General features: G+C 54.4%; 4 protein-coding genes across 4 annotated transcripts in view; all 4 read left to right on the top strand.

Annotated features, from left to right (window-relative positions):
- The window catches only part of LOC308146095 (1-phosphatidylinositol 4,5-bisphosphate phosphodiesterase delta-3-A-like), a 10485-nt gene extending 7457 nt beyond the window's left edge, over nt 1–3028 (top strand). The window contains exons 11-16 of the mRNA XM_080517744.1: nt 1–33; nt 551–667; nt 832–1010; nt 1212–1347; nt 1748–1897; nt 2204–3028. The exon at nt 1–33 is cut by the window's left edge and continues 121 nt beyond it. Coding sequence (XP_080373870.1) covers nt 1–33; nt 551–667; nt 832–1010; nt 1212–1347; nt 1748–1897; nt 2204–2352 — 764 coding nt within the window. The 3' untranslated portion in view covers nt 2353–3028. The remainder of the gene's footprint in view (nt 34–550; nt 668–831; nt 1011–1211; nt 1348–1747; nt 1898–2203) is intronic.
- Nucleotides 3029–4705: 1677 nt separating this feature from the next.
- On the top strand, nt 4706–14063 carry galk1 (galactokinase 1). The gene is made up of 8 exons (XM_080517748.1): nt 4706–4995; nt 6250–6439; nt 6987–7106; nt 7348–7483; nt 7675–7856; nt 7944–8094; nt 8174–8336; nt 13828–14063. Exons 1-8 carry the CDS (start codon nt 4831–4833, stop codon nt 13903–13905), a joined length of 1185 nt encoding a protein of 394 aa, XP_080373874.1. The 5' UTR covers nt 4706–4830; the 3' UTR covers nt 13906–14063.
- LOC308146100 (BTB/POZ domain-containing protein KCTD21-like) lies at nt 9698–11701 on the top strand. The gene is made up of 2 exons (XM_080517751.1): nt 9698–10944; nt 11027–11701. Exons 1-2 carry the CDS (start codon nt 10522–10524, stop codon nt 11498–11500), a joined length of 897 nt encoding a protein of 298 aa, XP_080373877.1. The 5' UTR covers nt 9698–10521; the 3' UTR covers nt 11501–11701.
- Nucleotides 14064–22164: 8101 nt separating the features above from the next.
- Nucleotides 22165–25294, top strand: part of myo15b (myosin XVB) — a gene marked incomplete at its 3' end in the record, with an annotated part of 37199 nt that continues 34069 nt past the window's right edge. Inside the window, 5 exon segments of the mRNA XM_080516940.1 lie at nt 22165–22257; nt 22973–23070; nt 23174–23255; nt 23437–23552; nt 24742–24900. Of these exon segments, the coding sequence (XP_080373066.1) occupies nt 22183–22257; nt 22973–23070; nt 23174–23255; nt 23437–23552; nt 24742–24900 (530 nt within the window). The 5' untranslated portion in view covers nt 22165–22182.

The following is a 25294-nucleotide window of genomic DNA, read 5'->3' on the forward strand; positions in this document are numbered from 1 at the left end:
AGAGCGAAGCGCTGAGACTCGCCAGGGAGTCCGGTGAGGACGGAGGACAAGCACTCTCTCTCTCTCTCTCCGTCTCCCAGCTCTTCACTCTCTCTCTCTCTGTCTCTCAGCTCTTCACTCTCTCTCTCTCCGTCTCCCAGCTCTTCACTCTCTCTCTCTCCGTCTCCCAGCTCTTCACTCTCTCTCTCTCCGTCTCCCAGCTCTTCACTCTCTCTCTCCGTCTCCCAGCTCTTCACTCTCTCTCTCTCTGTCTCTCAGCTCTTCACTCTCTCTCTCCGTCTCCCAGCTCTTCACTCTCTCTCTCTCTGTCTCTCAGCTCTTCACTCTCTCTCTCCATCTCCCAGCTTTTCACTCTCTCTCTCCATCTCTCAGCTCTTCACTCTCTCTCTCCGTCTCCCACCTCTTCACTCTCTCTCTCCGTCTCTCAGCTCTTCACTCTCTCTCTCCGTCTCCCACCTCTTCACTCTCTCTCTCCGTCTCAGCTCTTCACTCTCTCTCTCCGTCTCCCAGCTCTTCACTCTCTCTCTCTCTCTCTCCCTCCGTCCCCCAGGGACACAGTTTGTCCGTCACAACAGCCACCAGCTGAGCAGGGTTTACCCGTCAGGCCAGCGCCTCCAGTCGTCCAACTACAACCCGACTGACATGTGGAACAGCGGCTGTCAGATCGGTCAGTCTGCCGCGCAAGCTAGCTGAGATGCTAACGGCTCCTGGAGGAACACAAACCACCTCGTCGTCTACATATAGCCTAAATAACATTTTGGTGGGGGGGTAATAACACTGTGGGGGGGTAATAACACTGTGGGGGGGTATTAACACTGTCTCTCTTCACAGTGGCCCTGAACTTCCAGACCCCCGGGGAGCAGATGGACCTGAACCAGGGTCGCTTCCTGCAGAACGGCGGCTGCGGGTTCGTCCTCAAGCCGTCCTTCATGCTCCACCCGCAGACCAGCTTCAACCCTGACAACGTGGGGGGGGGGCCGGGGCACAGACCGGTGCTGCTCACCGTCCGGGTACGACCGCACTGGGGGGAATCATCTGGGGGGGGGGGGGCTGCTGCTGTGTCTCTGGATGTGGCTGGACTCTGGAAGCCCCCAGCTGCTAATGCTAACTGCTCTATGGTAGCTGGGTGAGGTGTAGCTGCTAATGCTAACTGCTCTATGGTAGCTGGGTGAGGTGTAGCTGCTAATGCTAGCTGTTCTCCATCACTGCAGGTCATTTCAGCCCAGCAGCTCCCCAAACCCGCCTGCGACAAACCGTCTTCCATCGTAGACCCTCATGTCTGGGTGGAGGTCCACGGAGTCCCCATCGACAACCAGAGGAAGAAAACCCACCATGTGGACAACAACGGTACTGCAGCGACAACGTCTTCACACTCATGGCCTGAGGATAACGTTGTGGTATTGTTGTTGTTGTTGTTGTGGTGTTGTTGTTGTTGTTGTAATTGTTTTGGTGTTGTTTTGGTATTGTTGGTGTTGTTGTTATTGTTTTGTTGTTGTTTTGTCATTGTTGTTGTTTGGTATTGTTGTTTTGGTGTTGTTATTGTTGCTGTTGTTGTTATTGTTTTGTTGTTGTTGTTTTGTTGTTGTTGCTTTGTTGTTGGTATTGTTATTGTTTTCTTGCTATTGTTTTGTTGTTGTTTTTTGTTGTTGTTTTTGTTGTTGTTTTGTTGTTGCTATGGTTTTGTTGTTGATGATATTGTTGTTTTGTTGTTGTTGTTATTGTTTTGGTGTTGTTGTTGTGTGTCCAGGCTTCAGTCCCCGCTGGGACGCCACCTTCCACTTCACGGTCCACGTCCCAGACCTGGCCCTGGTCCGGTTCCTGGTTGAAGACCACGACTTCACGTCCCGCAACGACTTCCTGGGTCAGTTTACCCTGGACTTCAGGAGCCTGCGGTCAGGTGAGCCCCAACCAGAACCACAACCAGAACCACAACCACAACCACAACTGGAGCCACAGATTGAACTAGAACCAGAGCCAGAACCAGGATCAGAGCCAGAACTAGACCCAGACCCAGTGATAGAGATAGAACCAGAACCAGACATAGCACCAGGTCCAGAACTAGAAGTAGCGCCAGACCTAGAAAACCAACATCAGACATGGACCTAGAACCTGAACCAGAACTCGAACCAGAGGTAGACCCAGACATAGAACCAGTACCAGAGCCAGAGCTGGACCCAGAGTGACCCAGGTTCCGTCTCCTCAGGGTTCCGTCACGTCCGCCTCCTGAACCAGGACGGGTCCAGTATCTCTCCAGCTTCGCTCTTCGTCCACATCAAGATCAGCCAGGACCATGGAGGTCCGTCCAGATCCCCCAACAGGTCCCCGGCCAAGTCCACCACCAAGAAACCCTGAGACCCCCCCAGGACCAGCAGCACCCCTCCTGAATCCGGGGCTGGACTGTGGGTCTCTGAAGACCCCCAGGACCAGAACTGGACCACTTAGTTCCTCCTTTGATTTGTTGTTTTTATTTGTTATTTAAAGTCAGTGAGAAGTGAAGGGACGCCTGGAGAGGGCCTGCAGGTCTGTTACTGCAGGTCTGTTACTGCAGGTCTGTTACTGCAGGTCTGTTACTGCAGGTCTGTTACTGTAGGTTCTGTTACTGTAGGTTCTGTTACTGCAGGACTGTCACTGCAGGCCTGTTACTGTAGGTTCTGTTACTGCAGGTTCTGTTACTGTAGGTTCTGTTACTGCAGGACTGTCACTGCAGGCCTGTTACTGTAGGTTCTGTTACTGCAGGTTCTGTTTCTGCAGGACTGTCACTGCAGGCCTGTTACTGTAGGTTCTGTTACTGCAGGTCTGTTACTGCAGGTCTGTTACTGCAGGACTGTCACTGCAGGCCTGTTACTGTAGGTTCTGTTACTGCAGGTTCTGTTTCTGCAGGACTGTCACTGCAGGCCTGTTACTGTAGGTTCTGTTACTGCAGGTCTGTTACTGCAGGTCTGTTACTGCAGGACTGTCACTGCAGGCCTGTTACTGCAGGCCTGTTACTGCAGGTCTGTTACTGCAGGACTGTTACTGCAGGTTCTGTTACTGCAGGCTCTGTTACTGCAGGTTCTGTTACTGCAGGTCTGTTACTGCAGGTTCTGTTACTGCAGGTCTGTTACTGCAGGACTGTCACTGCAGGCCTGTTACTGTAGGTTCTGTTACTGCAGGTCTGTTACTGCAGGTCTGTTACTGCAGGTCTGTTACTGCAGGACTGTTACTGCAGGTTCTGTTACTGCAGGCTCTGTTACTGCAGGTTCTGTTACTGCAGGTGTGTTACTGCAGGCTCTGTTACTGCAGGTTCTGTTACTGCAGGTCTGTTACTACAGGCTCTGTTACTGCAGGTTCTGTTACTGCAGATTCTGTTACTGCAGGCTCTGTTACTGCAGGATCTGCTACTGCAGGTCTGTTACTGCAGGACTGTTACTGCAGGTTGTGTTACTGTAGGTTCTGTTACTGCAGGACTGTTACTGCAGGTCTGTTACTGCAGGTCTGTTCCTGCAGGTCTCTTACTGTAGGTTCTGTTACTGCAGATTCTGTTACTGCAGGCTCTGTTACTGCAGGCTCTGCTACTGCAGGTCTGTTACTGCAGGACTGTTACTGTAGGTTGTGTTACTGTAGGTTGTGTTACTGCAGGCCTGTTACTGCAGGTCTGTTCCTGCAGGTCTGTTCCTGTAGGTTCTGTTACTGCAGGTTCTGTTACTGCAGGTTGTGTTACTGTAGATTCTGTTACTGCAGGTCTGTTAACTGCAGGTTCAGCTACTGCAGGCTCTGTTACTGCAGGTCTGTTACTGCAGGTCTGTTACTGCAGGTTCTGTTACTGCAGGTCTTTAAAATCAGAGGCGGGACAATTAATTAGAAATTAAATGTTTATTTAAAATGTGTATAAAGTGAAAAAAGCCAAGTTGGACCAAAGTCTCTCCTGAGGCCTGATACCAGGTACTACTGCAGTACTGAGTACTTCCTGATACCAGGTACTACTGCAGTACTGAGTACTTCCTGATACCAGGTACTACTGCAGTAGCGAGTATTTACTGATATCAGGTACTACTGCAGTAGTGAGTACTTACTGATCCCAGGTGCTACAGCAGTACTGCAGTACTGAGTACTTCCTGATACTGCTGGCGGAGCTTTGTTTACAATCAACGTATCAAGTTCTTATCAAGCTGCTCCTCTATTACAAACTTTACGGTGGATATAAATCGCTCTTTCTGAAAAGAACCCTGAAAATATATTTAAACTGTTTTTGGTATTTCTAAACAGTCAAGGGAAGATATTTGTAACTTAAATTATCCTTGTATTGATCTACACTTTTATTTTTTTTACGTTTATTGATTGGATGGACTTTCCCACTGTGAGTAAAAAAAACCTGTTTTATATCATTAATATTTTTACTTTTAGCCAAATGGTCTCGTCATAAATGTTTATATACAACTCTTCTTTGTGAATCGGATCAAATAATGTATGAAAAGTGACAATAAACTGACATGAAATCCATAAAGGCTTTGGATTAATGTGCTTCTGTTAATGTTTAGGTGTAACGTGACACTGTGCGTTCACTGCCCCCTAGCGGCTGTTTACAGTGTTTGCGTTTCTATCAGTGAAGAAAACAAAAAGGTTCCTTTTGCCCGGTCCAATATGGCGGACGCGCTGACGCTCCACGTCACGCCGCAGTGTGCACGTGACGTACACACGCTGCACACGCGTTTCCTTCCCGGATGAAACGTTCCGGGACCGGACCTGGACCCGGACACCGCAGAGGGAGAGTGTGTGTGTGTGAGTGAGAGTGTGTGAGAGAGAGAGTGTGTGTGTGTGTGCAGTGGACAGCCCGGTCAGCCCCACCGCCTCATGGACAGTTCGATCCCCGCCGTGGCGGACCTCCTGGCGGAGGCTCGCTTCCGGTTCGGCCAGGAGTTCGGAGGAGACGCCCCGCAGGTGGCGGTGTGCGCCCCGGGGAGGGTCAACCTGATCGGGGAGCACACGGACTACAACCAGGGCTTCGTGCTGCCGATGGTAAATAATCCCTAATCCACGGTAATCCACTGACACCTGGAGTAATCCACTGACACCTGGAGTAATCCACTGATACCTGGAATAATCCACTGACACCTGGAGTAATCCACTGATACCTGGAATAATCCACTGACACCTGAAATAATCCACTGACACTCACCTGGAATAATAATCCACTGACACCTGGAATAATCCACTGACACTCACCTGGAATAATAATCCACTGACACTCACCTGGAAAAATAATCCACTGACACTCACCTGGAATAATAATCCACTGACACTCACCTGGAATAATAATCCACTGACACTCACCTGGAATAATAATCCACTGACACCTGGAATAAAATCCACTGACACTCACCTGGAATAATAATCCACTGACACCTGGAATAATAATCCACTGACACTCACCTGGAATAATAATCCACTGACACCTGGAATAATAATCCACTGACACCTGGAATAATCCACTGACACTCACCTGGAATAATAATCCACTGACACCTGGAATAATCCACTGACACTCACCTGGAATAATAATCCACTGACACCTGGAATAATCCACTGACACTCACCTGGAATAATAATCCACTGACACCTGGAATAATCCACTGACACTCACCTAGAATAATAATCCACTGACACCTGGAATAATCTACTAACACTCACCTGGAGTAATCCACTGACACTTAACTGGAATAATAATCTACTGACACTCACCTGGAATAATCTACTGACACTCACCTGGAATAATAATCCACTGACACCTGGAATTATCTACTGACACTCACCTGGAATAATCTACTGACACTCACCTGGAATAATAATCCACTGACACCTGGAATAATCTACTGACACTCACCTGGAATAATAATCCACTGACACCTGGAATAATCTACTGACACTCACCTGGAATAATAATCTACTGACACTCACCTGGAATAATAATCCACTGACACTCACCTGGAATAATAATCCACTGACACTCACCTGGAATAATAATCCACTGACACCTGGAATAATCTACTGACTCACCCGGAATAATAATCTACTGACACTCACCTGGTTCAGACCCTGGTTCAGACCCTGGTTCAGACCCTGGTTCAGACCCTGGATCAGACCCTGGATCAGACCCTGGTTCAGACCCTGGTTCAGACCCTGGATCAGACCCTGGATCAGACCCTGGTTCAGACCCTGGTTCAGGTTCGCTCTCTGCAGTAACAGTCCGTCTTACCCCAACGTTCCTTGCAGGCGTTGCCCCTGGTTACCGTGGTGGTGGGGAAGCAGATGCCAGGTCTGGATGTTGCCGTGGTAACAGCGACGGCGGACGCCGACGAGCCTCGGAGGGTGGACTTCGTGCTGCCCCCCCCGGGGGCGCCGCTGAGCCCGGGGGCGCCGCGCTGGGCCAACTACGTGAAGGGCGTGATCCAGCACTACAGAGGTAAACCGGAACGTCGTCGGCGTATCGCTGGAACATCGTTCCTCGGCGTCGCTTCATAACGTTCTCCTCATAACGCTCTCCGTCCTGGTTTTTCACGTCAGGTTCTGTTTTCGGACTCCTTTCACTTTTTTCACGACGTTTCTTTTTGGACAAAGTCTTGAATCTTGAACGAATCTTTTCTGGTAAAAGTGTTTCATTGAGCTTTAAACCGATTTTAGCTGAAGTAACAGTGAAGCGGTTGGGCGTGTCGACCCTCCTGTTGCTAGGTTACCGTATTCGCCCCACAAGAAGTCACTTTGTTGTTGTTTGGCTGCTCATTTGATTCGGTTCGTTAAGATCCTAGTGTTCTAAAATATTCCAGAGATACCGTCTGAGGCCACTAGAGGTCACTGTGAACACTGGAACACCTTCGTTAGCATGTTATGTTCTGGTCTCTACGTTCCTCCTCGCCACACCTTCAACTCGCCTCGCGCCGCCGCACAGCCAGACGTTCTGCTCCGGTTCCTCAGCTGGTTCTCATGTTCTCATGTTCTCCTGTGGGCCTCAGGTCCACCCGTCCAGGGCTTCAGGGCGGTGGTCGTCAGCAGTGTGCCGCTGGGTGGAGGTCTGTCCAGCTCCGCCTCTCTGGAGGTGGCCTTCTACACCTTCCTGCAGCAGCTCCACCCAGGTGAGCTCCGTCGTCTTCTGCTTCAGAATCCATGACTGAAACCTCCGTCAGTCACTCAGACCTCCGTCGGTATCACTCTAACCTCCGTCGGTATCACTCTAACCTCCATCAGTCACTCAGACCTCCGTCAGTCACTCAGACCTCGGTCGGTATCACTCTAACCTCCGTCAGTCACTCAGACCTCCGTCGGTACCACTGAGACCTACATTGATCTGGGGCGTCTCCACCTCTGTCCTCTCAGACGACGGTGACCTGGTGTCCAAGGCGGTGGCGTGCCAGCAGGCGGAGCACAGTCACGCCGGCGTCCCCTGTGGCATCATGGACCAGTTTGTGTCGGTTCTGGGCCGGGCCGGCCACGCCTTGCTCATCGACTGCAGGTACCGGTACCAGAACCTTTCACCAGGTCCGTTAGTGGAACCGCAGAACGTTGCGTCAGTCAGTCCACTTCAAACCTTCTGAGTCGCCAGAGGAACCTGCGGCTCCGGGTTCTGGTGGTTTGTTCCCAGCTGAGTCCAGATCCTGGATTCGTTCCGGAGATTGACGGTTTTAACGGGTCTTGTTGGACCAGGTCTCTGGAGTTCTCCGCCGTCCCCCTGTCGGACCCGGCCCTGGTGGTCCTCGTCACCGACTCCAACGTCAAGCACAGCCTGACGGGCAGCGAGTATCCTGCCAGGCGGAGGCAGTGCCAGGAGGCCGCCTCCGCCCTGGGGAGGGACAGCCTGAGGGGGGCCAGCGTGGAGGAGCTGCAGGGTGAGCCGGACCGCCTCCGTCACCTCCGTCACCTCCACCCCCCGTTGTGGCGTTCACCTGGTTTCTTAACTTCCGCGTTTGTTACAGAGGCGAGAAGCCGGATGGACGACGTCACGTTCAGACGAGCTCGACACGTGGTGGAGGAGATCCGCCGGACGCTGGACGGGGTGGAGGCGCTCCAGAGGCGAGACTACCGCCGCTTCGGCCAGCTGATGGTGCAGAGCCACGAGTCTCTGAGGTGCGGGTGGAGCAGCGGGGTGCAGTGGTGGGTCGCGGTGGGCGGAGCATGGTGTTTCACCGTCCTGTATCTCCGTCAGGGATCTGTACCAGGTGAGCTGCAGCGAGCTGGACCAGCTGGTGTCTGCCGCCATGGAGGTGGAGGGAGTGTACGGCAGCCGCATGACGGGCGGAGGTTTCGGTGGCTGCACCGTCACTCTGCTGGAGGCCAGTGCCGTACAGAGGACCATGCTCCACCTGCAGGTTAGCCCTCCGTCACAGACTCATTACACCACCTAGTGGCCACACACTGAAGTGACTCATTACCCCACCTAGTGGCCAAACACTGAAGTGACTCATTACCCCACCTTGTGGCCACACACTGAAGTGACTCATTACCCCACCTAGTGGCCAAACACTGAAGTGACTCATTACCCCACCTTGTGGCCACACACTGAAGTGACTCATTACCCCACCTAGTGGCCACACAGTGGAGTGACTCATTACCCCACCTAGTGGCCAAACACTGAAGTGACTCATTACCCCACCTTGTGGCCACACACTGAAGTGACTCATTACCCCACCTAGTGGCCACACACTGAAGTGACTCATTACCCCACCTAGTGGCCACACACTGAAGTGACTCATTACCCCACCTTGTGGCCACACACTGAAGTGAGTCATTACCCCACCTTGTGGCCACACACTGAAGTGACTCATTACCCCACCTTGTGGCCACACACTGAAGTGACTCATTACCCCACCTTGTGGCCACACACTGAAGTGACTCATTACCCCACCTTGTGGCCACACACTGAAGTGACTCATTACCCCACCTTGTGGCCACACACTGAAGTGGCTCATTACCCCACCTAGTGGCCACACACTGAAGTGACTCATTACCCCACCTAGTGGCCACACACTGAAGTGACTCATTACCCCACCTAGTGGCCAAACACTGAAGTGACTCATTACCCCACCTTGTGGCCACACAGTGAAGTGACTCATTACCCCACCTTGTGGCCACACACTGGAGTGACTCATTACACCACCTAGTGGCCACACACTGAAGTGACTCATTACCCCACCTAGTGGCCAAACACTGAAGTGACTCATTACCCCACCTAGTGGCCACACACTGAAGTGACTCATTACCCCACCTTGTGGCCACACATTGAAGTGACTCATTACCCCACCTAGTGGCCAAACACTGAAGTGACTCATTACCCCACCTAGTGGCCACACACTGAAGTGACTCATTACCCCACCTAGTGGCCACACACTGAAGTGACTCATTACCCCACCTTGTGGCCACACACTGAAGTGACTCATTACATTATATTTCACTAATTTATGCGGAGCGGCAGGTTTCAGGTAATCCTGGGGGGGACAACCTTTCTGCACTGCGTTTGAAGTGTGGACGAGTCCCTCCGCTGTGGATCTTTGTCCGTCCCGTCCCTCCGCTGTGGATCTTTGTCCGTCCCGTCCCTCCGCTGTGGATCTTTGTCCGTCCCGTCCCTCCGCTGTGGATCTTTGTCCGTCCCGTCCCTCCGCTGTGGTTCTTTGTCCGTCCCGTCCCTCCGCTGTGGATCTTTGTCCGTCCCGTCCCTCCGCTGTGGATCTTTGTCCGTCCCGTCCCTCCGCTGTGGTTCTTTGTCCGTCCCGTCCCTCCGCTGTGGATCTTTGTCCGTCCCGTCCCTGACGGCAATCAGAGGAAGAGTAGCTCCGTTGTTCTCAAGTCGGCGCTTCCATCAAACAGTCCACTGTTCCTGTTTCATACAAGATCATTTGCTTTCTGGAGGCTTCAGATCAAGACCCCCGCTGTGTCGCCCCGAGACAGCCCCAGTGTCTGAACCCCCCCTCCACCCCCCCTCCACCCCCCAACCCCCGACTGCCCCAGTGACAGATCCAGGCTGCCACCTTCGTCAGACGCAGACTGAAGGATCCAGTGATCGGCTGGTGACTCGCCGCTGACTTTCTCCTCCGATCTGACCGAGATCAACTCCGTCCAGGTTTGTCCTGGTCCTCCAGGTTTGTCCTGGTCCTCCAGGTCCAGGTGTCTACTAGTCCCTCAGGTCCAGCAGGAGAGTAGACACGTGGTTCCTTCCTGAAGAAGATCGTTGTGGGAAATGAGCTGCAGCAGAAACAGTTTTTCTTTCTACCCTGAGCTTTGGGATTCGACTGAGCAGATTCTGACCAGTCGTCTCCCGGTGGCTGCGGTGTCTCACTGACCGGTCGTCTCCCGGTGGCTGCGGCGTCTCATTGACCGGTCATCTCCCGGTGGCTGCGGCGTCTCACTGACCGGTCGTGTCCCGGTGGCTGCGGCGTCTCACTGACCGGCCGTCTCCCGGTGGCTGCGTCGTCTCACTGACCGGTCGTGTCCCGGTGGCTGCGTTGTCTCACTGACCGGCCGTCTCCCGGTGGCTGCGTCGTCTCGCAGCCTCTCGACATGCTGAACCTCAACGCCCCAGACGGCGGCGGCGGCGGCACCAGGCCGCCGTTCAGGGACCCGGTGTCCCTGAACGTCGGTGGACGGGTTTACACGACGACCCTGGACACGCTGACCCGGCACCGCGACTCAATGCTGGGCGCCATGTTCACCGGACACGTCCCCGTGCTCAGGGACGAGCGCGGCAACGTCTTCATCGACCGGGACGGGGAAGTCTTCCGCTACGTCCTGAACTACCTGCGCAGCGGCTTCCTGGACCTGCCCCGCGGGTTCCGGGACCTGGAGCTGCTGGGGAGGGAAGCCGACTTCTTCCAGATCCGCCCGCTGGTGGAGGAGACGGGACGCCTGGCGGCGGCGGCGCCTCTCAGCCTGACGGCGGCGGCGCCTCTGGCCGCCATGGTTACCGTCAACTGCGACTCCAAGGTGTGTTGTTTGTCGCCGTGGCGACGACGTGGAGGTTTGTGTCCCTTGCTCACGGCAGCTCGTTGGCCTCCCGTCCCTCCAGGTGCATCTTCTCCACTTCAACTTGCGCCACGGGCCGGAAAACTACGAGCTCCGCACGTGCTCAGTGCGAGCGCTCACCGCGGACGTCTTCTGCACCTGGAGCGCCTTCCTGGCCCGGCTCTGCGATCGGTTCTCCTACAGGACGCCCCGGGGCCTCGCCCGCCCTCAGCCCTGCAGCCAGAGGCCGGGCAGGCTGGAGCTGGAGTGGGTGCCGAGGCCCGACGGACTCCCGCGGGACCAGTACGACAAGCAGCGCTACCGGGAGCTGGCCGTGGGCGACCCCGAGGCCGCGCCGCCGCCGCCGCCGGGCGACGCGTCCGACCCGCCGCCCGGCGGCCGCCTGGTCGGCGACATGCAGGGTTTTGTGGAGGAGCTGCTGAAGGTGTCTCTGGCCGAAGGGTTCCGGGTGGATCTGGTCACGCCGGACCCGGCAGAGATTCTTCACTGCGCTTCACTTCGCCTTGTGAAGGGATGAAGTCTGAACGTGACTGAATGAATCTTCACTAATGCAAAATAACAGGGACAGTGTGAGGAACGTGTTCTCTTGGTCCTGAGGATGGCTTCGTTACTGGCAGTCGCTCCTGGGTCTGGATGGAAAACAGCTGCTGACACAAACGGGGACCGAGGCTGGACCGGGTAGAGGGAGGCTGGACCAGGTAGAGGGAGGCTGGACCGGGTAGAGGGAAGCTGGACCAGGTAGAGGGAGGCTGGACCGGGTAGAGGGAGGCTGGACCGGGTAGAGGGAGGCTGGACCAGGTAGAGGGAGGCTGGACCGGGTAGAGGGAGGCTGGACCGGGTAGAGGGAGGCTGGACTAGGTAGAGGGAGGCTGGACTAGGTAGAGGGAGGCTGGACTAGGTAGAGAGAGGCTGGACTAGGTAGAGGGAGGCTGGACTAGGTAGAGGGAGGCTGGACCGGGTAGAGGGAGGCTGGACCGGGTAGAGGGAGGCTGGACTAGGTAGAGGGAGGCTGGACCAGGTAGAGGGAGGCTGGACCGGGTAGAGAGAGGCTGGACCGGGTAGAGGGAGGCTGGACCAGGTAGAGGGAGGCTGGACTAGGTAGAGGGAGGCTGGACCAGGTAGAGGGAGGCTGGACCGGGTAGAGGGAGGCTGGACTAGGTAGAGAGAGGCTGGACCGGGTAGAGGGAGGCTGGACCGGGTAGAGGGAGGCTGGACCGGGTAGAGGGAGGCTGGACCGGGTAGAGAGAGGCTGGACTAGGTAGAGGGAGGCTGGACCGGGTAGAGGGAGGCTGGACTAGGTAGAGGGAGGCTGGACCGGGTAGAGGGAGGCTGGACTAGGTAGAGAGAGGCTGGACTGGGTAGAGGGAGGCTGGACTAGGTAGAGGGAGGCTGGACTAGGTAGAGGGAGGCTGGACTAGGTAGAGGGAGGCTGGACCGGGTAGAGGGAGGCTGGACCGGGTAGAGGGAGGCTGGACTAGGTAGAGGGAGGCTGGACCAGGTAGAGGGAGGCTGGACTAGGTAGAGAGAGGCTGGACTAGGTAGAGGGAGGCTGGACTAGGTAGAGGGAGGCTGGACTAGGTAGAGAGAGGCTGGACCGGGTAGAGGGAGGCTGGACCGGGTAGAGGGAGGCTGGACCGGGTAGAGGGAGGCTGGACCGGGTAGAGAGAGGCTGGACTAGGTAGAGGGAGGCTGGACCGGGTAGAGGGAGGCTGGACTAGGTAGAGGGAGGCTGGACCGGGTAGAGGGAGGCTGGACTAGGTAGAGGGAGGCTGGACTGGGTAGAGGGAGGCTGGACTAGGTAGAGGGAGGCTGGACTAGGTAGAGGGAGGCTGGACTAGGTAGAGGGAGGCTGGACCGGGTAGAGGGAGGCTGGACTAGGTAGAGGGAGGCTGGACCAGGTAGAGGGAGGCTGGACTAGGTAGAGAGAGGCTGGACTAGGTAGAGGGAGGCTGGACTAGGTAGAGGGAGGCTGGACTAGGTAGAGAGAGGCTGGACTAGGTAGAGGGAGGCTGGACCGGGTAGAGGGAGGCTGGACCGGGTAGAGGGAGGCTGGACTAGGTAGAGGGAGGCTGGACTAGGTAGAGGGAGGCTGGACTAGGTAGAGTGAAACAACTAATAATAACACATGAGAACAAGGTAAGTCGTTCCGTCAAGTTAGTAAAGCGAAGGAAGGAGATCCTTTAAAGGCGATGGAGTCGTGGTTCTACCTGAACTGTTCTCCTACCTGGAGGATCTAGAACCTAGAAGCAGGTTCTTTTCAGTCTTCCCGGTGACATCACTGTAACCACGGCGACGGCAGGCTGAGGTCTGCAGGAGCCAGCAGGGGGCGCTCTGCTACTTTCTAACTTCTTTATAATGAAGCGACACTTTTGGTTCGTCAGCAAACTACTAAAACTACAAACTACTGGAAATGAAAGCTGGATTTTTAACCATAAAATGAGCCTTCGTGTACAACAGGAATTTAATCAGAGAGTGTTTATGTAGGTTGCCATGGAAACGGCTGTAGAGCAGCGTTCTATCATTCTACACCTCCGTTCCTCCAGATGCTGAAGCGTTTGATTTCAGACACGTCAGTCAACGACGTACCAGGTTCTGAGTGACTCAGTGGTGTTGCGATCACTGGATTCCGTCACAGTGGAAACACAAGCGCTTCTCTGGAGCTGCACGTTGAAGAACCGAACCAGCGCCTGGTTCTTGTTGGTGGAAAAGCACTAAACGTTGTGGCCGACAGTCAGGTGGTCATAATGTTGTGGCCGGACCTCCAGGTGGTCATAATGTTGTGGCCGGACCTCCAGGTGGTCATAATGTTGTGGCCGGAGTCTCACGGTGTGTTTCCTCCAACAGGAGCGCTACAGTGGAACGCCGACCTTTTACGTGACGACGGCGTCAGAAGGAGCTCGGGCTCTGACCTTTGATCTCTGACCTCCAAGCCGCCAACATCTGTCCACATCTGTCCACATCTGTACCGCCTGGTGCCAAACAGCCTCAATGTTTGGAATCATTATGGGATGTATTTCCTCTCATTGATTGTTTTATTGTGAAGGATATTTTCATTAAATACAACTTGACAGTCAACTCTACTTCCACCATCATTTTTGTGATGATTTTTGAAAACTTTGATCTCATATTTGTCCTCAAGAGTCGCTGGGTGTGTCAGTAGTTCAGTCAGTAGTTCAGTCAGTAGTTCAGTCAGTAGTTCAGTCAGTAGTTCAGTCAGTAGTTCAGGTCAGACATTGTTTCAGGATGTTTGAACAGAATCTTCTGAAGAAGAAAGTTCCTCTGAAATCCTGAAATTTCACTTTCCTTCAGTTACTGAGGAAGAAAAAAAACACTTTTGGGCTTTTCCACCAAAAAGAAGAACCAGGAACTTGTTCAGGTTCTAGTTCGGGAGCTAGTTTAAGAGTTAGTTCGGGTAAAAGTTACGGTTCAGGCTCAAAAAACACCCAAACAGGCAACAAAGCTTTTAAGAAAAATGAAACACAGTCGTGGTTCTGGACTTTATTGGAGGAGAGAATTCTGGAGCTCTGGTCGGAATTCTGGGTGGTGTTGGGGACGGAGAGCTACGACTGTAGTGGGAAGCGCTACGACTGTAGAGGGAAGAGCTACGACTGTAGAGGGAAGCGCTACGACTGTAGAGGGAAGAGCTACGACTGTAGAGGGAAGAGCTACGACTGTAGAGGGAAGAGCTACGACTGTAGTGGGAAGAGCTACGACTGTAGAGGGAAGAGCTACGACTGTAGTGGGAAGAGCTACGACTGTAGTGGGAAGAGCTACGACTAGAGGGAAGAGCTACGACTGTAGAGGGAAGAGCTACGACTGTAGAGGGAAGAGCTACGACTGTAGTGGGAAGAGCTACGACTAGAGGGAAGAGCTACGACTGTAGTGGGAAGAGCTACGACTGTAGAGGGAAGAGCTACGACTGTAGTGGGAAGAGCTACGACTATAGTGGGAAGAGCTACGACTGTAGAGGGAAGAGCTACGACTGTAGGGGGAAGAGCTACGACTGTAGAGGGAAGAGCTACGACTGTAGGGGGAAGAGCTACGACTGTAGAGGGAAGAGCTACGACTGTAGAGGGAAGAGCTACGACTAGAGGGAAGAGCTACGACTGTAGAGGGAAGAGCTACGACTGTAGAGGGAAGAGCTACGACTGTAGAGGGAAGAGCTACGACTGTAGAGGGAAGCGCTACGACTGTAGAGGGAAGAGCTACGACTAGAGGGAAGAGCTACGACTGTAGAGGGAAGAGCTACGACTGTAGAGGGAAGCGCTACGACTGTAGGGGGAAGAGCTACGACTGTAGAGGGAAGAGCTACGACTGTAGAGGGAAGCGCTACGACTGTAGAGGGAAGAGCTACGACTGTAGTGGGAAGAGCTACGACTATAGTGGGAAGAGCTACGACTGTAGAGGGAAGAGCTACGACTGTAGGGGGAAGAGCTACGACTGTAGAGGGAAGAGCTACGACTGTAGGGGGAAGAGCTACGACTGTAGAGGGAAGAGCTACGACTGTAGTGGGAAGAGCTACGACTGTAGTGGGAAGAGCTACGACTGTAGAGGGAAGAGCTACGACTGTAGAGGGAAGAGCTACGACTGTAGTGGGAAGAGCTACGACTGTAGAGGGAAGAGCTACGACTGTAGAGGGAAGCGCTACGACTGTAGAGGGAAGAGCTACGACTGTAGAGGGAAGAGCTACGACTGTAGAGGGAAGTGAGCCACTTGGTCCTAAAGGAAACCTTTATTCTGGATCTCAGATGACCTCAGAAGCAGATGACCTCCTCTCCGGCGGAGCCGCCAGTCACTGGAGCTCAGGATGGAGGTTTTAAACTTCCTTTGCCAGATAATTCTGACGCCGATGAATTTGTCCTGAAAGGAGGAACTAAAAGAGCAGAAGCACAGACACTCCTGGAAGAGGAACAAACCTCATGGAACAAAACGCTGGTTTATCCTCAACAATCTGTACTTACTATTGGGACATTTAGCCTTTTTTATTTTTTTTTATTTAAGACTTTTTCAAAATATCCACAGTATATTTGTTTATGTAAATGTTTTTATTTATTGTGGCTCAGATGAGTGGTCATAAAAGAAATTAGAAATAGAAGTGGATGTTGGTGTTATTTTAGTTTGATTTATTTAGTTAGATCACCCGGACGATCAGACAGAGGTATTCTCACAATTCTGAGAACAGAGGTAACTTTCCTAACTTTAATCTGGGTTATTCAGCAATGAGTTCTGAGACCAATGTTTGGATTCTGATGAGAAAACAACATGAGTGTTTGGCTCAGTGGCTTCAGGCAGTGGTCGCAGGTTTGATTCCAAATAACTTGAATGTCAAACTCCCATAAAAATAATTTTGTTTCTGTATTAGAAGAAAACAAAAAGTAGTGGGACAAATAATCCTGTCACACAGGACGATTATTCATTTTTCCAGCTGGAGGAAAACAAAGCTGTTGGAACATGAACTGAAGCCAGAACACTGGAGTTTGTCTCAAGTGTCGTGGAGAATTTTAAAGAAGAATTTAAAGAAGAATTTAACGAATTTCCCCCGGGGATTAATAAAATCTCATGGTATTTTCCGAGGCGCCCTGAAGGCACCTTAGCTATTTTCCGAGGCGCCGTGAACGCGTCTTGTGGGCGGAGCCTGCAGCCGGAAGCGGAAGCCGCGGAGCGTCTGGAGCAGAAAGCCGCGGATCCTGTTTGACTGTTTTGGCTGCCCTGGAAGCTCCGACCCTCCCGCCGCTCTCTGGAGGCTCTGCCCCGCAGGAGACTCCGTCCCGGGGGAACACGCGGCTCCGGGCTCGCCGGGCGGCTTCACGCGGTCTCGCTGAACCGCAGGGTGGAACTACTCGACACGGCGGACCGAGGGGGTGGAGGGGGAATCATCCGGCGGCGAAGCGGCGCAGGGCGGCGGAGCGACGGCCGTGTAAACAGGTGAGTCCGGGTCCGGAGCCCTGAAGCCCGTTGGCCTACGACTGAACTCGCCCCCCCCCCCCTCCCTCCCCCCACCGGTGGACCGGTAATCCGTACTAGAGGACCGTGCGGGGAGCAGCCCGCCTCGACCGGGCCGAATGGAGCTCCACACCCGGATCAGGCAGCTGAAACTCACCGGGCCGGTTTGAACCCTCAACTCGATCCGGTGTCAAATTACACGACGTCTGCATGAAGTCTGTGCTCAGCTCGGTGTCAACAAGGCGCTGCGGCCGGGGACCCCGGGTCGGGTACTAGTACCTAGTACTAGGTAGTTACTAGGTACCTGGTTAGACACGGCTGGTTTACGTAGTTTAAGTCCGTTGGCACTTTATGACGGTGGACAGGTGAGGCTCCACCCGGATATATCAAGGTGTGGACACGTGCATCAGCTGCACCTGCACCGCTGAATGGTTGAAACGCCCAGAAAGCCGATGACCCCTGATGACCCCTGATGAGGGGTCAATCAGTCCGATCCAGTATCGGAATCGGGTTCTGGTATCAACATGATTCACAGATTCACTGTTGCTGAAACTCCTCAGTGTTTCCCTGCTGCTCTGCTGGCTGCAAACTGTGGACTGGATTCCCTGACAGGAGGCGGGTCTCAATGAGACGTGGAGGAACGAGTCAGGAGTTCCATTCCACAGTTTGCAGCCAGCTAGCAGGCTAGCGTAGCAGCACTGTGCCGTCTGACTTTTCATGACAACATGTTGCTGTTTGGACTTTTGCTCAAAACACTGCAAAGCAACGTCTTGCAAACGTTTGTTTTACGCGACGACACCCAATCCGCTAAAGAGAGTTGCATGTCAGACACCCTGAAAAACCATGTAGTTGGTCTGCCGGGCCACGGGGGGGCGCCGTTGCTGGTTTTATTCTTTGTTTTTTAAAAATGAAACCACAGACGGGTGTGTGGAGAACAAAAAGCAGACGGGCGGAGCAGCTACTTGCTAAACTGAAGGCCTCTTGTGCCTCTAGTGGTGGGAGGCAGGATGACGCGGTGCTGGTCCAGGACCAGGGAACCAACCAGCAGGACCAGAAGGCCTGGACTGGGGCAGCACTTCCCTCTGATTGGCTCATTGACTGGCCCTTCTTTATTTATTTATTTTATTTATTTATAGTGTAAGAATCCCCAGAGGGGAAATTCTTTTCCGAATTGTCCCGTCGGTAGGAGCCACAGAGCAGCACTGTGGGGGGGGGGGGGGGGGGGGGGTGCGGGTCTTGCTCAGGCACCCCCCAGTTCATGTTTTCTTTGGGGACTGTGGGAGGAAACCCAGGAACACACAGGGAGAACATGCAGACTCCCTCCGTCACGTTCTCCTGGTGACGGGGGGGTCAAGTCTGACTGATTACAGGAAGGAGGGCGGAGGCTGGTGGGAGATCTGACATCCTGTCTTGCCACGCCCACCCTGGCGGCCACGCCCACCCCGACAACATCTGTCTGCAGCGAGAGTGGGGGAAGCTCCGCCCCCTTCCTGTCTGCAGCTGCAGCTCCTGGTCCTCTCCTGCTGCTGCAGCCGTTGCAGAAGCGCAGCAGAGGAATGTTGGGGATGCCAGGCATTTCCTGGCGCTGGTCCTCGGGAGCCGTCGGGCCGGCTCCGTGCTGGAAGAGGCTGCGTGGTCGTGCCGGGGCTTGTTTTCACACGGACGCCCGTCCCGGCTCACGTCGCCGGGCGGATATGCCGGGAATGTGGTGACAGCATGGAGAGTAAACAGCGTGGTGACACCTGGGAGTGAACGCACCTGCAGGGCCGACATGGCCGCGGTCCAGCCAATCGGTGGGCAGCTTATCTGACGGCGGGGGGCGGGGGTTAGGGGGGGTGGGGGGGGGGGGGCGAGGTCACGGCTGGGAAACGGGCGCTCTGCAGCCACCGTTTGCTCTCAAGGCCCCTCAGAACGTTCAGCAGTGACGTCAGCCGGAGCTTTTTCAACGGGACTGTTCAAAGTCCGAGGAGAAGCTGCCGGACTTGCAGGCCACGCCCCCTCACAGCAGGCCACGCCCCCTTAACTTTTCAACTGCAGTGTATATTTCAGGCCTCCAGTGTTTTCAGAAACACGTTTCTCTGAGCTGTTTGAGTGATAAAAGAGGGAGTTTGTGTCTGAGCCGCCATGTTGGTCGGGTTTTAACTGCAGGAGCTGAGTGATGCGTTCAGGTGCATCACGTGACTCCGCCCTCCGACATGTGACGGAGCTGCGGGGCTCACATGGCAGCGAGTTTACAAGTTAAATATGACCGATAGTGATGAGCGAGCTGGAACACGTCAGAGTGGAAGTTTCAGCAGAGCAGCTCCTCCACGGTTCAGCAGAGCAGCTCCTCCACGGTTCAGCAGAGCAGCTCCTCCACAGTTCAGCAGAGCAGCTCCTCCACGGTTCAGCAGAGCAGCTCCTCCACGGTTCAGCAGAGCAGCTCCTCCACGGTTCAGCAGAGCAGCTCCTCCACAGTCTAGCAGAGCAGCTCCTCCACAGTTCAGCAGAGCAGCTCCTCCACAGGAGCTGGACGAAGGAAATTACGTCATTTTGTTTAACTTTCTTCTTGTTCCTGTGGAGGATGAATCTGCCTTCAGTCATTTCTCCTCCTGCTCTCCTCCTCCTCTCCTGCTCTCCTTCTCCTCCTCCCGTCCTGCTCTCCTCCTCCTCTCATGCTCTCCTCCTGCTCTCCTCCTCCTCTCCTGCTCTCCTCCTCTCATGCTCTCCTCCTCCTCTCATGCTCTCCTCCTCCTCTCATGCTCTCCTCCTCCTCTCCTCCTCCTCTCATGCTCTCCTCCTCTCATGCTCTCCTCCTCCTCTCATGCTCTCCTCCTCCCATGCTCTCCTCCTGCTCTCCTGCTCCCCTCCTGCTCTCCTTCTCCTCCTGCTCTCCTTCTCCTCCTCCCCTCCTGCTCTCCTCCTCCTCTCATGCTCTCCTCCTCCTCTCATGCTCTCCTCCTCTCTTCCTGCTCTCCTCCTCTCTTCCTGCTCTCCTCCTCTCTTCCTGCTCTCCTCCTCTCTTCCTGCTCTCCTGCTCCCCTCCTCCTCTCATGCTCTCCTCCTCCTCTCATGCTCTCCTCCTCCTGCTCCCCTCCTGCTCTCCTTCTCCTCCTGCTCTCCTTCTCCTCCTCCTCTCCTGCTCTCCTCCTCCCCTCCTGCTCTCCTCCTCTCTTCCTGCTCTCCTCCTCCTCTCATGCTCTCCACCTCCTCTCATGCTCTCCTCCTCTCTTCCTGCTCTCCTGCTCCCCTCCTCCTCTCATGCTCTCCTCCTCCTGCTCTCCTCCTGCTCTCCTTCTCCTCCTGCTCTCCTTCTCCTCCTGCTCTCCTTCTCCTCCTCCTCTCATGCTCTCCTCCTCCTCTCATGCTCTCCACCTCCTCTCATGCTCTCCTCCTCTCTTCCTGCTCTCATGCTCTCCACCTCCTCTCATGCTCTCCTCCTCTCTTCCTGCTCTCCTGCTCCCCTCCTCCTCTCCTGCTGTCCGCCTCCTCCTCCCATGCTCTCTTCCTGCTCTCCTCCCATGCTCTCTTCCTGCTGTCCTCCCATGCTCTCCTCCTCCTCCCATGCTCTCTTCCTGCTCTCCTTCTCCTGCTCTCCTTCTCCTCTCCTCCTCCTCCTCTCCTCTAGAAGAGAGCCCAGGCGGCTCTCCAGCACTGATCTCATTGTTCTTGTTAAAGTGAAACTAGAAACACACCCAGCAGGTCGTTGAACCTGAGAGTTATCAGTGGCTTTACCACACACACACACACACACACACACACACACACACACACACACACACACACACACACACACACACACACACACACACACACACACACACACACACACACACACACACACACACACACACACACACACACACACACACACACACACACACACACACACACACACACACACACACACACACACACACACACACACACACACACACACACACACACAGTTGGAGGACGCAGAGCTGCAGCCAAGGTCATTGCAGTAGTGGAGTATTCTATCGATTATTCTGGCGATGAATCCAGTAGTCGAATACAGTTGTTTTGAAAAATGTCCTCAAGTGACGTGAACTTAATTTACATGACGGAGAAAATAGAAGTCAGTTAAAAGAACAAGCAGTTCAGTTCCTCTTGAGAGAAACATTTGTGTTGGCAGACCTGACGGAGAGAGAGAAGAGTGGATTGAAGAGTCGCTGGCTTCTTCTGGATTTTAAACAACTTCTTGCCACGTTAACACACTTCTTGTTTTTTTTTAAAGTGCAAAAATAAACAAGTGACGGTAACTTCACATTACTTTTTAAGGTGCAAATAAAAATGAGACGATAGAACTGAGGGATAATGATAATCGTGTCACAATCATTCTAATAACATGTTGAGGAAGTGATGTCACGGAAAGCTAGTTGTGTTTTGCAGTTCATGTGTTGTACCGCGTTTTAGGTTTAGTTTCTAGCGTCCACAGTTGACGTGGTTTTCTTCACCCTCCCTGTCGCTCGTCTCCGTTCTGCATTCCGCGCTTTGCCACGGCGTCGACAGCAGAAGTGGCGTCAACGAAGCATCGAGTCGGCGAATTTACCCGAAAGAGTCTCAGGCCTTTAAAGTTTGACTCGTCTTCCTGGGTCAGGGTTCGGCTCGTCTCGGTGTCGGTACGTCAGTGGTCGGTACAGCGCGCCGGGGTTCCGGGGTAGTTTTGGTGTCGTGGGTCGGTTGGCGTGTCGGTCGTGGTCGCGGTGCGTTCTGCAGGAACCGGTCGGGACCGTCTCTTCTCTGGGGAGACAAACGGGTCTGCAGAGAACCCAGAAATATGAAACCTTCACCAAAGAACCAACACACAGTGATTCAGTCTCACAGTTGCTGTTCACTGTGTCGGGACGAGTCGGTCCGACTGAACGACTCCTGAAGCCCGTTGACGAGTCTGTCCGACTGAACGACTCCCGAAGCCCGTTGACGAGTCTGTCCGACTGAACGACTCCCGAAGCCCGTTGACAAGTCTGTCCGACTGAACGACTCCCGAAGCCCGTTGACGAGTCTGTCCGACTGAACGACTCCCGAAGCCCGTTGACGAGTCTGTCCGACTGAACGACTCCCGAAGCCCGTTGACGAGTCTGTCCGACTGAACGACTCCCGAAGCCCGTTGACGAGTCGGTCCGACTGAACGACTCCCGAAGCCCGTTGACGAGTCGGTCCGACTGAACGACTCCCGAAGCCCGTTGACGAGTCGGTCCGACTGAACGACTCTTGTGTGTCCCTGCCACAGGGGGGCTCGGGGGCTCGGGGGCCATGAAGAGGTTCAGGCGCCACGGCCATGAGTCCCACAGGGACCGACTCAAACAGGAACTCTACCAGTTCAACAAGGTGAGAGAACCGGTTCTGCTGAACACAAACATCATGGATTGTTTTACTTGTTTATTTTACACTTATTTGATTCGGGCCTGAAGGAGCCGTCCAATGTAATCTGATTACCTCCGGAAAAACATGGCTCAGAGCTATTAGTTACTTTTTAACCGAAGTAACTAGATATTTGGGATTTTTCTGTGTTGGTGGAGCGCTGTCCTCTGTCCTCACGCTTTGTCCTCTGTCTTCACCCTCTGTCCTCACCCTCTGTCCTCACCCTCTGTCCTCTGTCCTCACCCTCTGTCCTCTGTCTTCACCCTCTGTCCTCACCCTCTGTCCTCGGTCCTCACCCTCTGTCCTCTGTCTTCACCCTCTGTCTTCACCCTCTGTCCTCACTCTCTGCCCTCTGTCCTCACTCCCTGTCCTCACGTTCTGTCCTCACGTTCTGTCCTCACCCTCTGTGTTTCTGTCCTCTGTCCTCACACTCGGTCCTCACCCTCTGTCCTCACGCTTTGTCCTCTGTCCTCACCCTCTGTCCTCTGTCTTCACCCTCTGTCTTCACACTCTGTCCTCTGCCCTCACGCTCTGCCCTCTGTCCTCACCCTCTGCCCTCTGTCCTCACTCCCTGTCCTCACGTTCTGTCCTCACCCTCTGTGTTTCTGTCCTCTGTCCTCACACTCGGTCCTCACCCTCTGTCTTCACCCTCTGTCCTCACCCTGTGTGTCTCTGTCCTCAGACAGTGGAACATGGTTTCCCCCACCAGCCCAGTGCTCTGGGTTTCAGCCCGTCTCTGCAGCTCCTGGCCATCGGGACTCGATCAGGAGCCATTAAACTGTATCCTTCATCACACACACACACACACACACACACACACACACACACACACACACACACACCACCCCTCCTCCTCCCCCTCTTCTTCCTTGACCAGCAGCAGGTACGGAGCTCCAGGTGTGGAGTTTATGGGTCTGCATGATGAGAATGCTGCCGTCACACAGGTTCACTTCATGAACCACCAGGTACACACACACACACACACACACACACACACACACACACACACACACACACACACACACACACACACACACACACACACACACACACACACACACACACACACACACACACACACACACACACACACACACACACACACACACACACACACACGGCGTGCTGACGGTGTCCCGTCCTCAGGTGGAGCTGGTGACTCTTCTGGATGACAACAGTCTTCACATGTGGACGTTAAGAGGACACAAAGGACAGTCGGAGCTCCTGGAGATCGGACGCTTCACGTTAACGGGACCGCCTGGGTAACTCCTGTCCTCTCGCCTGTCCTCCTCACCTGTCCTCCTCACCTGTCCTCCTCACCTGTCCTCCTCACCTGTCCTCTCGCCTGTCCTCCTCACCTGTCCCCACACCTGTCCTCTCACCTGTCCTCCTCACCTGTCCCCTCACCTGTCCCCTCACCTGTCCTCCTCACCAGTCCTCTCACCTGTCCTCTCACCTGTCCTCTCACCTGTCCTCTCACCTGTCTTCTCACCTGTCTTCTCACCTGTCTTCTCGCCTGTCTTCTCACCTGTCTTCTCACCTGTCTTCTCACCTGTCTCCTCACCTGTCTCCTCACCTGTCCTCCTCACCTGTCCTCCTCACCTGTCTCCTCACCTGTCCTCCTCACCTGTCCTCCTCACCTGTCCTCCTCACCTGTCCTCCTCACCTGTCCTCCTCACCTGTCCTCTCACCTGTCTTCTCACCTGTCCTCCTCACCTGTCTTCTCGCCTGTCCTCCTCACCTGTCTTCTCGCCTGTCCTCCTCACCTGTCTTCTCGCCTGTCCTCCTCACCTGTCTTCTCACCTGTCCTCCTCACCTGTCTTCTCACCTGTCTTCTCACCTGTCTTCTCACCTGTCCTCTCGCCTGTCCTCCTCGCCTGTCCTCCTCACCTGTCTTCTCACCTGTCTTCTCACCTGTCTTCTCACCTGTCTTCTCACCTGTCTTCTCACCTGTCCACTCACCTGTCCTCCTCACCTGTCCTCCTCACCTGTCCTCCTCACCTGTCCTCCTCACCTGTCCTCCTCACCTGTCTTCTCACCTGTCTTCTCACCTGTCCCCTCACCTGTCATCCTCACCTGTCCTCTCGTCGGTCCCCTCACCTGTCCCCCACATGTCTCCACACCTGTCCTCTCACCTGTGTTAGTAGCATGGAGTATTAAATTGGTAGTGGCAGCTAGCATTAGCAGCAGCTAGCATTAGCAGCAGGTCGTATTAAAATGGTAGCGGCAGCTAGCGTTAGCGGCAGCTAGCGTTAGCTGCAGCTAGCGTTGGCTACTTATAATAAATGTAACAACACGACCAAACTCAGACTATTTCACCTCACCGTCTTCAGGAGCTTCTTCTGGTTCAGGTTCTGGTTGAATCACAGCAACAAATCCTCCATAAGTACTAGAACCACTTTCTAAAACAGTTTCCTCTTGTCCCCCCCCCCCCCCCCCCATGTCTCTCAGGGCCCCCCCCAGTGTGACCCGGGTCACAGCCGTCCTCGCTCACTCCTCCGGCGAGCTGCTGCTGCTCGGAACTGAAGGAGGACACGTCTTCGTCGTGGAAGTTCCAGGATTCAGAGAGCTGGAGGAGAGGAACATCAGCCTGGACCAGGTGTCCAACAGGTGAGGACCAGGTGTCCAACAGGTGAGGACCAGGGGTCCTGCAGGTGAGGACCAGGTGTCCCACCAGGTGAGGACAAGGGGTCCAACAGGTGAGGACCAGGTGTCCTGCAGGTGAGGACAAGGGGTCCAACAGGTGAGGACCAGGTGTCCTGCAGGTGAGGACCAGGTGTCCCACCAGGTGAGGACCAGGTGTCCCACCAGGTGAGGACCAGGTGTTCAACCAGGTGAGGACCAGGTGTCCCACCAGGTGAGGACCAGGTGTTCAACCAGGTGAGGACAAGGGGATCGACCAGGTGTGGCACCAGGAGACGGTATAGCACTAGGAGTGCGTCCCACCCCTCCCCTTCCATTCTGTCTCCTACCATATTGTCCTTTTACCATAATGTCCCCCTAC

The sequence above is a fragment of the Blennius ocellaris genome (assembly GCF_963422515.1).
Source record: "Blennius ocellaris genome assembly, chromosome: 21".
NCBI lineage: Eukaryota > Metazoa > Chordata > Actinopteri > Blenniiformes > Blenniidae > Blennius > Blennius ocellaris.

Excerpts from the sequence above, each read along its gene's own strand:
- galk1 (XM_080517748.1), top strand. The coding sequence starts at position 4,831 with ATGGACAGTTCGATCCCCGCCGTGGCGGACCTCCTGGCGGAGGCTCGC. Across the intron at positions 6,440-6,986 it reads CGTGATCCAGCACTACAGAG|GTCCACCCGTCCAGGGCTTC; the intron begins GTAAACCGGAAC and ends TGTGGGCCTCAG. Across the intron at positions 7,484-7,674 it reads GCCTTGCTCATCGACTGCAG|GTCTCTGGAGTTCTCCGCCG; the intron begins GTACCGGTACCA and ends TTGTTGGACCAG.
- LOC308146100 (XM_080517751.1), top strand. The coding sequence starts at position 10,522 with ATGCTGAACCTCAACGCCCCAGACGGCGGCGGCGGCGGCACCAGGCCG. Across the intron at positions 10,945-11,026 it reads CCGTCAACTGCGACTCCAAG|GTGCATCTTCTCCACTTCAA; the intron begins GTGTGTTGTTTG and ends CCGTCCCTCCAG.